Here is an 11971-nt window from a genome sequence, read left to right as displayed (position 1 = left end):
TGGAGACACTCGGCGCTGCCGAAGGCGACGTCGTCGGGGATCATTTTCGATAGCGCGACGACCTCATCCACGTTGAGTTCGCCGAGGGATGCCGCGACGATGCTCGGCGGAAGGCCGAACACTAGAAGCCGGGAGCGCGGTCAATTCATTTGTGAGGGGCAGAATGGCGGAGAGGCCTACAGCTTTGGGCGGCCAACAGGACACCGGGATCCTTGTTATCGAGTCCAGCAATAAATTGCACGGGCTCGCAGTTGTTGTTGAACTGGAAGTGGATTGAGCCCTAGGGAGTGTTGTTTTTTAAGCGGGGCAGGATCCACATGGAGTGCGTATACAACGAACCTTGGGCATGAATATAGCCTGGCCCGCGGTAATATTGTTCATGATGAAGCGGGAACCCGTTTCGGGAAACATGCCAACCATCAGAGAACCGTTGATTGCATACAAGAACTCAGTGGCACGGGGATGCGTATGGGGCGTGTTCATGCCACATGGTCCAAGGAAGCCACCGAGGAGGGCAATGTCTGCGAAAACATCAGCCAACGAGGACAGCCGGGTATGACGAAAGTGGTGACTGACTGCCGTCCTCCGATGCAGGAAAAGTGGAAGGTGTAGTGAGGACCAGATGGCCAGCTGCGCCAGTAGTGACAGCTCCTGGAGGGGGGTTGAAGAAGTCGAAGACGAACTAAGGCGCGGGGTTGGAATTCTATGCGCTCGTTGGGAAAGTGTGGCGACATACCTCTGAGTCGTTAGGGAGGTCAGCGATGAGGTCGACATGGCTCGGGGAAGTGATTAGTTCAGCGATGAGGTCGGCCGTTGACTGAGGTGAAGCAGAAGATTGAGTCTGCCCCACGACGCCTACCACCGATGCTGCCAAAGGAAACAGGAAAAAGGCCAACATTATGGCAAGGGAAACAAGGCCACTGGACTACTAAAGTATGAAGAATTGAAGTGTTATGGACCTCAGTGGAAAATGGGGACGAACTGGAGGTGGGACCACATTTATATAGTGAGGCGAGAGACGCCTGAGTTCGATATCAATTCCGCGGTGGACCTGCAGACCACACGAGGGGTGCAATCTTGTTGCGCACAGGCTCGGGGATGCACAGCACTAGCCAAATCCGGGATACCGAAGGGCGGGCGTTTGATTATCAGATAACTAAGCGGAGAAAGACACCTAAATTCAGGACCTTGCTTCTGTTGGATGTCTCATCGACCGCCTTGGTATTGGACCTAGAGACCCCGCGTCGAAGTTGCACATGCATGATAAGACATCGACGATGCTCCTAGTAGTCTGTCCTCCACAGCGGTATAGACTTTGATCGCGCTCATCGGCAAGCTGCGACATTGCTACAACATGAAACACTCGCGAGCGCCTCCTTCCCCGCCCATACGGGGAGGTCGGGAATCACTAACCATTGGCAGGTCTCGGGTCACTGACTTGGCAGGCTCCCTGGTCGAAGCACCGCTTTACTAGAACCCGCGCACGGGAAGAAACAATGGCTGTGTCTGGTGAACAAGACAAAGGACCACAAAAAAGAGTGGGCTCACAACTATAGATAGGTTTGCACAGGGGCCATGGGTGGATCTTGTGACCTATTTTAATATAAGATGAGAGCAACATCGCAAACAACAGGGTGGGCGTACCTCTGGCGGTGCGACGACATCTTGACTCACACAACTGACCAGGCGCCGACGTTTCTCACTCAATGACAAGGGGAATTTCGGGGCCTCCACGGCGAGGAGTGCTTACTGCTTCAGTGATATTCCAGTGAAAGATTCGGAACACTCTGCATGTATCTCTAGGTACGGAGTATAAACCAGGAGTTTTAAAAATTCAAAATTAAAAAAAAAACATCTTGACTTGACAAGTTCAAGTTCCTGATTCTGCGTGGACGGTCGGCTAAATAAGACTCTTAATCGTGATTCGTCAGTCTTCGTCGTGCACAGCACAGATGATAGGATGTGTCAGTGCCAACAATAATAAGCGGCCGATCACGCCGCTGGATCCATCAAGCGCACAGGCTGACGATGGCAAGGAACACCGCGCGATCGACGATCACTTGAAAGCACACAGCTCCAGGCTTCAACTTTCTCGAGCTCGATTGGGTCGGTGGAGTAGTCTCATCTTTCGCATTGCGAGTTTAATATCAGCCTAACACGGACTCAGAGTGGTGGAGACAGGCGCACGCACAGCTCGGCAAGGCCTCGGGGGACGTGTATGGTGCCGATCACTCCTCACTTTCATCATCCCTCTGCTGCTTGCCTTCCCGTCTCCACCATCTCACGAGTCTCCTTTCGAATCGCTCTACCACCCCTGCGACGTAGTCTTCAGGCACCCCTGCCCAATGAGCCGCTCGCCGCACCACCACTTCGTACTGCACCGGGATCGATCCGAGCACATCGAGCGTGTTGTAGATTGCATATATTTCGCCTGGGCGCAGATGATCATCCTCAGCGTCCAGCGGAGTTGCCTTCAGCGCTGCAGGCGCGTCTAGATTTTCATCCTGGGGCGGTGATGACATCTGCGAGCTGTGTCGCTCGAGGGGGAAAAAGTCTGTGCCGGCATTTTGTTCTGTAATGGGTGATAGTGGCACGTTGAGGCGGTTGGTGTAGAGCTGAGAAATGGAACTTACCGCTCTGTCGATCCTCGTGAGGCAAAAGAGCAGTTTCACAAAAGTCGATATACTGGTCGAGCGACCGCTCGTCCATGTCGATGACTGACCTGCGGTGCCAAAATAATTTATGAACAATTCAGAATCAGGCAGAACATGCTCGTACAGCGGTGAGCTTGCCGAGAACGGGAAGTGGTCAGCCGATTTGGTGTCTACTTCCTCGATGCATTTCAATAAATCCGACAGCCGGGGCAATGCACATGCGGGGTCGTCTTTCTCCCTGGGTAGCCTAGAAGCGTATTTAGAGCGAGTAGAATTCCAGAAACCAATTTTACGTTATCTACCTTTCCCCGTTGTCATCGAGACCGTACACCAACTTCATGACCACAATCACGCTCGCGATAAGGGAAACTTCTGGCACAATACTATCAAATTTGTGCCACGTCGGGTCTCGTTTTTTCTCGTGTTTGAGTGGCGATGTGAGGGCACGATGAAGAGTGAAAGGTATCGATGCGATCCGGGCCACCTTCTTCGTAAGAGCATAGAGCGTCGCTGTAGATCAGGCTGAGTGTGGTGTCGTTATGACCAAACCAGAAAAACATACGTGTTCCGCATAAACTACGAACCGCACGCCAAAGTGTCGGAGGTGAGTTCATCTCCGGAGTGTGCACGTCGTAAGTCAGGTACATCAACTTCGCTAATCTCGACGTAAGCCCGTGTAGATGTAGCACAGTAGGGGCATGCTGTTTTTCATCGTACGTCATGAAAAATTATCGGGAAAATAAACAACAGAATGAGACCTACGTGCGGAGAAAGCGCATGTACGGTATGTTTCGTGAGATGAGATGCAAGGCTCCATGGCAGGAAACGGACAGGATCGAGGTATTGGAGCTTGTATTCCTCGATAAGCCTGCACTATTAGTAATTCCCCCATCTTCAAAGCAGATTGCACACCTAATAAAATCCATGTATGTCACAGGTAGTCTCAAGGTCCAGCATGCTACCATGAGCACAGCGACGTTACTCGCGGGTGCATCATACACCCGCGAAGGATGCTTGCGCTTTGCGACCGCGTAGGCATCTGCACGTGGAGGCCGCGGAGCGTCGTCCTCATCGGATGACGATGTGTCCGAGTTCTCCTGCATGAGGACTTCCATCTCCAGATCGTCATCATCTCCATCGTCATTCTCAGAACTAGAGCTAGACGGGGACGAGGGACGAGAGGCGTGATCTTGTGCTGCATCCTGTTCGCCGTCTGTCTCACGCGCCCGCTCATCGTCACTGCCCTCCTCGGGCGGGGGTGTTCGTCGGACATTCGAAGGTTCAGTGCCGTGGACATCCCGAGAAAAGAGAAGAGGTTCCGGGGGTGGCGGGTTCGGGAGAAGGCTGAGATGGAGTGCCCAGATGTCCCTACAAATGATCTGTAGGAGTTGGTGTTGGGTTGGTCAAGTGTCGTGTAGCGATCGATGTATTCAAACCTCAAACTCTTTGGGAAGTCCCCATAGCTCGGTGAGAGACGCGACTTGTATACGGAGGATAAGCTGCAAGCACTGAAAGTAGTGGTAGCGTGCTCTGTCGCCATGATACACTGGAACGAAAGGGGTTCAGAGGTGCAGCTTCAGGATGGTCCGGAGGTCTGACACTTTGGATCTGCTTTGCTCTGCCTCTCTTTTCTCTTCCGCCCCGACTTTAGTGTTCGCTTTCGAAGTGCATGTGGGCCAAGGTCAGTGACCTCTCTCGTTTCGTTGCGGTAATTCTGCATGCGCTAGGGTCATTTTCGAGGCTTATCACCAGTAAATATGCGTACTTGAAGTACATGTCCCTCACTGCAGGTGATGAGCCCGCTGGCAGGCTCTTTATGCCACTGTTTTGAACCACACACGGGGCAGCGTCGTCGAGGAGCCATGGTGCTTTAGATACCCGACTGGGTAGGGAGCTCGGAAACAGTGGATCTTCAATCTCAGCGCGTGTAAGCGTATCGCGACCACGTGATCGCTCCTCATCTACGCTGCTGTGGCTCTCATCGCCTCGAGGCGAAATGACGTCGCGCGTTCGCAGTCGAATATTATGCGGAGGCCTCGCTGCAATACTCCCATCTTTCTCGCTCATCTACCAACTCGACTTTCACGAATAAAAACACACAGAAATTCGAAATATCGGGCACGACTGATGGCGTATGCGCACTATCAGTCCAATGGGGACAACTGGGGCACTTCACAGGTACGTCGTCCAAACGGCCATCCTCCCCCTTCATCCGCTCATCCACTTCTTACACAGTTCAAGTTCGGGGCACCACCCCCGCCGGCGTTCGAGCCCGAAGCATCATGTGCGTCTCCCTCGTCTTCCGTATCACAGCGAGCCGACCCATATACCAGGGGACGGCACGAGGTACTTTCAAGCCCACTCATTCTACAGCGATCCGTAAGTGTTCTCTGGAGACCCACATCGCGTCTCTCAGGCGTCCTTTTGCAGCAATTTCTACAACTCCGTCGTCGGGCGTATGTCGATGGCCGCTGGCATTGGCTTCAACGAGGCGCGCCATTGGCATCGTCGTATCTATGGTGGACTGGTATGATCCTCTTCCTAGGTTGTTCAAATATTCATCTTACCCACCACACCACTATCGTCTCCATCACCAGGTAAACCTTGCGCAGGTCCTCCCTGCCGATATCGGTGCTGCCGCCGCATATGAGGCATACCGCATCTGGAAATATCACCAGAATATAGTGTATCAGCCGCTGAACAATGACCCGGAGAGACAACGCGAAGCCCTAGTTGCTATGGCCATAGCAGAATGTGCGAGCGAGCCACTATTCCTTGGGACGAAACATTCTTATATTCCTCATGTGCGTAGCGACACAGCTCTGGCAATATACTGGCCGTGCGCTGGACGCGTATGGAAGACAAGATGCCGCCGAGGCCGCTGCGGGGACCGCGCAGAGAATTGCGCGTAGAGTACGTTCTATTACCCTTCAAACACAATTCGGTACAGCCGCGCTTATACGCTTGGAATCTTAAACAGGTCTTGTTTATGGAGACTGCAGGGGCCGGAGCAGGTGGTATGGGGATGGGGGCCGGGATGGGTGCAGGTGATATGGGAATGGGCGCTGGGATGGGCGCAGGTGGTATGGGAATGGGTGCAGGCGGCATGGGAATGGGCGCTGGGATGGGTGCAGGTGTTGGCGCAGGCGGAATGAGCCCTGGGATGGGAACAGGCATCGGAGGCGGTGGGATGGGCGGCGGCCTCGGTGGGGGCAGTATCAACCCAATCGACTATGCCAATGGTGGCATAAATACCCTCAATTATGCTGGCAGAGCAGGCACTGGCGTCATTGCACGCGACTATGCGCGTCCCAGGGGGATACGGCGCGTGTCATCCGCATCATCAACTCTGTCTGGGCTTGCGGCAGGTGGAGGAGGGATATCCCCCATGTCGGCAGCTGGCACGCCAATCCCCAGCCCACGCTTAGGAATGGGAACAGGTATTGGAAGTGGCGGAATCGGCGCAGCACCCGGGATGAATGCAGGTATGGGTATGGGTGCCGCTGGATATCCTGCTGCTGGTACTGGCGCATTGGGCGGGGTCGGCGGAGCTGGTACCATCCCGCTCAACGCTAGCGTATATGGTGCGGGTGGCCTCGGTGGTGGAGTGGGCACTAGCGGTGTCATGTCAGGTGGGACCGCGGGTACCATGTATGGCGGTATACCGGGGACTACAGGAGGAGCAGTTGGTGCGCCTATGGCTGGATACGGAACACAGATGGGAACAACAGGTATGGGGGGATACCCAGGATATATGGGATATCAAGGATACTCAGGATATACGGGCGGGTACCCCGGACAAGCCCAGGTCATACCCCCTGGATCGACGGTGCTCGTGCGCGAAAGACCCAGGCGGCGACATCGCCACAGGGCCCACAGTGTGGACAGATATTAAAGATACCATTGCTTCATGTGGAATAGAACTGGGATACGTACCGGTTTCGATAGAGGTAGCTTGGCCTGCATTTCTAAAATAGCACGCGTAGCCAGAAAGTCAGAATGCCACACGGAGAATCACGGCGAAGTTAGCGGGTACAGCCATGACACATCCTCTGGCATCCTACTTCGACAGCGGTAACATTGTCGTGAGAACACAAGGCATAAATAACATTCATCGTTTCGGTGCCCACAGGTCATAAAGTTCCTTGTCAGAGATATCGAAGCACGTAATCATAGAGGGATCGGCGCGTATTATCGCCTTCCTTGATGGCGTTCCGAAACTTGGCGAAGCTGACATGGATGCTGCCCCGCGGAAAGCTGATCGTGACAAATTGGACATGGTCGTCGACGTTGGAGAGACATCCCCAGAGAAGACCTGGCAGTGACTGTCGGAGGAATTGGGCATCATAAATGCTCCTTACTCACCTCCTCGCCCGAATGTGCACTGGAGAAGCGACTGCGGAAATTGCTGTCCGGACTTGGCGCATTGCTACGTCCGCGTCCTAGAAGCTCTGAGTCAGCGATCGACAATTGCATGGAAACTGAGACGTGCCCGGTGTGGAGGGAGGCGTTGTGGTGAAAAAGGCAGACGAATCCATGGTTGTCGTTGCAGCCAAGCGACGCGACGCGCAGAACAAAGGACGAGAGTGATGTGACATGTCGCGCCAGATCGAGTCACACGCGACAGACTCCAGAGTCCCTGAACCCTGGCCTGGCCAAAGCACTTGCACCAACTCCATCATGAACATCTTCAGGAGCCGTGCGTGTTTTGTATATTGCGAGATACACTCTATTTACTAATCCCATTTACGCAAAGTCCTCGGCAAAGTTTGGCGTACGTTTCGAAAATCCGTGGAACCATGCTTCTCTTGACATCATCCCCCAGATGACCCTAATGCCGCTGAGGTTGTCAAGATCTCCGAAGGCCAGCTTTACCTTGTACGCTCGGGCACAATTCGCGGTGCTCGCGAATGCATGTAAGCACTATTATCTTCCGGGTAGCGAGGGATAGGCCGACATTGATATTTAATGTAGCTATAACGATGCCATGGCCACGATCCGTCGTGTACCGTCCCTCGAACACCATTTCCAGCTTGTCATCACGCGCGTGTACGAGGAGGGTGATCAGGAGCTTCTGGAAGATGAAGAAGAAAGTAAGTCTGAGCTGCTGTTCCCCGTTGCCACAATTCACCAACCTTTTGGCAAGCTGATGAGGAGAGGTCTTTCCTGATCAGCCAGGAATTGCAATTTCAGAGTGCATTGGGTGAGGAGGGCCCTAGCTTCATGTGGCGCGATCTCGACGGGGATGTGGACGAGTTTTTCGAATTCGTGGCTCCCAGCACAAATGAGCCCACTCGCGCCTTCTTCGAGACCTGCATGTACAGGGCAATGTACGAACGGAAATACAAGAGGGGTGCAGATGATACGGTAGATGCGGATTTGCAGGAGTTTATCTGGCAGTAAGTGGTCATCCCGCAAGGCGTCTCGATCCTTAACGATATGTTAGACCTCCTGCTCCAAAATCCAAGTCCAAGACATCTTCTGGAAAGAAGGCTGCATCAGCTTCTCAATCTCAGGAAACCACTGTCACTGAACACCTTCCAGTTGTGCCCGAATCTCAACGCAAGACTGAAAGCAATGCTCCTGCGACGCAGGAGACTCGGCCACCGGCTTCTACATCTGAAAACGCTGTTCTACCTTCTCTGATTGCCGAACCAGCCGAACTGCACCTTTGGGACCGGATTGACGGGTATTTTCTCAAGCAAGCTGATGTCATCGCACATATTGCGCAGAAACCATCGGATGGTGCCTTCAATTTCTGGCTTGGCGCAACTACTCGGGAAGGCGGAACTCAACTCCTTGCGCACACTATTCAATCTGAGATGAACCACCGTTGGGCTACTAAGCTCCGGTCATTTACCTGGAACAATCAGAATGAAAAGGGTGAACAGAGTAGCTGGTGTCTCAGGTTCGAGACATCGGAGGGCTTCGAGAGATTCCAATCCATGTTCACAAGGGCACTTTGGGAAGGGCTGAACCACCAATCATGGGAAAAGGCGAAGGTATGTTTCATCCGCTGCTGCATGGCTAATCAGAGAATCTTAAAATCTGCGCTAGCCCGACGAGCAAGCCTACGTCCTGAGTTCTAATGTAGAGGACGTTGAAATGCAAGACGTCGAAAATGACGAGGACGATGAGGATGATGTAGAGAATGAGCTCGGTAAGATATGCAAGAGTTCAGTCTTAGTATCTCACACCGTCTGACTTGCTTCCAGACAAGAGCGACGACGAATCTGAGCCTGAATCCGACGTGGATGAAGAAGCTGCTCAACAACCGACGAACGACGGTGCACGCAATTCTCAGCTCACTGTTGGCTACAAAGGCGATCGCTCATACGTCGTTCGGGGTGATAAAATTGGTGTCTTCGGTCACACCAGTGATCACCAAGTCGAGTATGTTGCCGGTATTGGTAACCTATCGACACCAAAGGGCAAAACCTTCACGCCTAAACGAGTCTGTACAATCTCTTGTTCGTGTTCATTCTTACTGACACTCACCGTAGGTTATGTTACACGACCAAGACACTAAGATGGTGGTAATGAATCCTGCCGAGCCTAACTCCCTGTACAGCCTGGACTTGGACCGCGGTAAAATTGTCGAGGAGTGGAAAGTGCACGAGAACATCACTGTGAACAATATTGCCCCGGACAACAAGTTTGCCCAAATGACGCCGGAGCAGACTATCATCGGCACGTCTCACAACGCGCTTTTCCGCATCGACCCACGTGTGTCTGGCACGAAGATGGTCGACAGTCAATACAAGCAATACGTCAGTCGGAACCAGTTTTCGGGTGTCACAACCACGGAATCCGGCAAAATTGCAATCGCGAGCGAGAAGGGCGACATCAGAATGTTCGACTCGATTGGAAAGAACGCGAAGACGGCCCTGCCCCCACTTGGGGACCCGATCCTGGGTATAGACGTCACCGCCAACGGGCGCTGGATTGTGGCGACGACGAAGACATACCTGTTGCTCATCGACACCCTCATCGGCGAGGGCAGGTATACAGGTAGCCTGGGCTTTGACCGCAGCTTCCCAGCAAATGCGAAGCCTATTCCTCGTCGGCTGCAGCTCCGGGCGGAGCATGTCGCCTACATGGATCATAGTGTATCGTTTTCGCCAGCAAGGTAACGTAACATGCGGGCATGTAGCCCCGTCCAGCGCTGACGTACGTGGTGGACAATGCAGGTTTAACATGGGTGAAGGCCAGGAAGAGAACGCTATCATCACGTCCACGGGTCAGTTTGTCATCGCGTGGGACTTCTCCAAAGTCAAGAAGGGGCAGTTGGACAAGTACGAAATCAAGAAGTATGTCATCTGATTGCGCTACTGCGTGCGCCATACTAAATTGTACTGCAGGTATGAGGATATGGTCGTTCAGGATAACTTTAAATTCGGAGATGATAAAGAGATCGTACGTGACGGCATGACGCCAGCGGTCGGGCGATGCTGACTTGTGTCCTTCACAGATTGTCGCACTGCAAAACAATGTGCTTGCGGTCAACAAGAAGAGTCTCAAGAGGCCCACGCGGGCATCAATCGCGACACCCTTTGGAAATCCAGGGAGCCGTTCTGGCATCGTAAATGCTCCATACTGATCTGGCTTGGTGCCATGGCTCAGACAATGATGAATATGTATCCATATCTTGCATCTCTCGCAGTACCAGTCTCGTTTTGCTCCTGGTCATACTTACGATGACCGTGATATGAAGTGTAGCTTACGTTGATACCACTTGCGACTTAATGTACAATACGCGAACAGACCGAGGATATAAGAAACTGTCATGGAATCGGAGACAAAGTTTCCTACGATATGTAGACAATACAACGAAGGAAAGTTTATTCGAACTTCTTCGAACTTCTACGCCAATTCTTTCTTTCCTCTAATTAAACCACATCTACTTGTCAAGGCAGGTGGTCTCAACGATGATGGAGGTAACACGGTAGGGGTCTGCGGAGCATTGATATCAATCAGCTGGCAAGGTCGATGACAAGCTGTCAGATACGCACCAATGTTGGACGCAGGACGCCTGTCTTCGAGATAACCGTAGCCTTGTGCGCCAACATGCCTGGGAATACGGATGGAAGCTCCGCGGTTAGCAACGCCAGAGCTGAAGGTGCCAATGTGACCAGTTTCGTGGCGGCCAGTGAGACGCAGGTCGTTATCCTCGCCATAGACGGCGATGTGCTCCATATGGCGCTTGCTCAACTTCTCGATGGCATCTTCGATGTACTTCATGCCTCCGGGCTCACGCATCGCCTTGGTGCTGTAGTTGGTGTGGCAACCAGCACCGTTCCAGTCGCCCTGGAGGGGCTTGGGGTGGAACGAGACCTTGATGTTCCATTGCTCGGCAATGCGAACAAGGAGGTAGCGCGCCATCCAGAGGTGGTCACCCATGGAGATGCCTTCGCAGGGACCAACCTGGAACTCCCACTGGGAAGGCATGACTTCCGCGTTGATACCAGAGATGTTCACACCGGCGTAGAGGCACGCGCGGTAGTGCGCCTCGATGAGGTCACGAGCGAAAACCTTGCCTGCGCCTGGGAGCGGGATAACAGTTAGCTTCCCACAACGTGCAACGCGAAACTAAAACAGGGACGTACCAGCACCACAGTAGTAGGGACCTTGAGGGCCAGGGAAACCGCCCTTGGGCCAGCCGTACGGGGTACCGTCTACATCGAAAAGCGTGTACTCCTGCTCGAGACCGAACCAGGGGACCTGGTCCTTGGCAAGGTCCATGACCTTCTTCGCATGGTGACGGTAGTTGGTCTTGTTAGGGGTGCCATCGTTGTTGTAGCACTCGGCCAAGACGAGGATGTTGTCACCACCACGGAAGGGATCCTTGAAGATGGCAGCGGGACGAAGGTAGACATCCGAATCGGTCCCGGGTGCTTGGTTGGTGGAAGAGCCGTCAAAGTCCCAAATGCGGAGCGTGCCGATGTCGGTGACCTTCTTGGTGACAGTCTGGGGCCATCGAAGTCAGCAAATGAGCGGAGGATGGCGCGCAAAATGCGAGAGGGCGTCCACGCCGAGTACTGACCGTGGTCTTGGAGCGGAGACCGCCATCGCCGTCGATCCAAACATCTGGGGAGGGTGATGTGAGTCACGGCGAAAGAGAACCTAAAAAAAGCGCATACATTCGGCCTGGATCTTGTCGCCCTGGGGGAGGGCGAGGTAGGGAGCCAGGAGGTCTGGACGGTAGGCCATTAGAGGAGACGGCGGTGCGATGGGTGGAGATGAGGGAGAGGAAGATGGAGGTTGATGCAAAGAGGCGGACGAGGGCCGTACTAGTATATGAATTTACGGGTGTTTAC

The 11971-nt window shown here is 53.4% G+C and overlaps 4 protein-coding genes across 4 annotated transcripts; 2 read left to right on the top strand and 2 right to left on the bottom strand.

The window, feature by feature from the left end:
* Nucleotides 1-2228: 2228 nt before the first annotated feature.
* On the bottom strand, nucleotides 2229-4518 carry FIBRA_03670 (uncharacterized protein; the record flags this gene model as incomplete). Its single annotated transcript, XM_012325503.1, has 10 exons — nucleotides 2229-2572; nucleotides 2634-2722; nucleotides 2779-2901; nucleotides 2957-3164; nucleotides 3217-3355; nucleotides 3417-3522; nucleotides 3567-4033; nucleotides 4091-4200; nucleotides 4254-4368; nucleotides 4420-4518. 10 exons carry the CDS (start codon nucleotides 4516-4518, stop codon nucleotides 2229-2231), a joined length of 1800 nt encoding a protein of 599 aa, XP_012180893.1.
* Nucleotides 4519-4781: 263 nt separating this feature from the next.
* Nucleotides 4782-6549, top strand: FIBRA_03669 (uncharacterized protein; the record flags this gene model as incomplete). The annotated part of the gene is made up of 7 exons (XM_012325502.1): nucleotides 4782-4832; nucleotides 4890-4938; nucleotides 4988-5033; nucleotides 5085-5181; nucleotides 5252-5408; nucleotides 5467-5567; nucleotides 5635-6549. The coding sequence occupies 7 exons, from the start codon at nucleotides 4782-4784 to the stop codon at nucleotides 6547-6549; spliced, it is 1416 nt and encodes a 471-aa protein (XP_012180892.1).
* A 785-nt stretch (nucleotides 6550-7334) lies between these two features.
* FIBRA_03668 (uncharacterized protein) lies at nucleotides 7335-10254 on the top strand (the record flags this gene model as incomplete). The annotated part of the gene is made up of 12 exons (XM_012325501.1): nucleotides 7335-7353; nucleotides 7411-7428; nucleotides 7480-7570; nucleotides 7629-7747; nucleotides 7801-8053; nucleotides 8101-8656; nucleotides 8712-8814; nucleotides 8870-9108; nucleotides 9158-9783; nucleotides 9845-9964; nucleotides 10016-10070; nucleotides 10126-10254. 12 exons carry the CDS (start codon nucleotides 7335-7337, stop codon nucleotides 10252-10254), a joined length of 2328 nt encoding a protein of 775 aa, XP_012180891.1.
* A 300-nt stretch (nucleotides 10255-10554) lies between these two features.
* On the bottom strand, nucleotides 10555-11864 carry FIBRA_03667 (uncharacterized protein; the record flags this gene model as incomplete). Its single annotated transcript, XM_012325500.1, has 5 exons — nucleotides 10555-10607; nucleotides 10667-11197; nucleotides 11261-11621; nucleotides 11698-11741; nucleotides 11795-11864. 5 exons carry the CDS (start codon nucleotides 11862-11864, stop codon nucleotides 10555-10557), a joined length of 1059 nt encoding a protein of 352 aa, XP_012180890.1.
* Nucleotides 11865-11971: the final 107 nt, after the last annotated feature.

This window comes from Fibroporia radiculosa (genome assembly GCF_000313525.1).
Source record: "Fibroporia radiculosa TFFH 294 genomic supercontigs, scaffold2149, whole genome shotgun sequence".
Classification (NCBI taxonomy): domain Eukaryota; kingdom Fungi; phylum Basidiomycota; class Agaricomycetes; order Polyporales; family Fibroporiaceae; genus Fibroporia; species Fibroporia radiculosa.
This window is presented reverse-complemented; position numbering and strand designations above follow the sequence as displayed.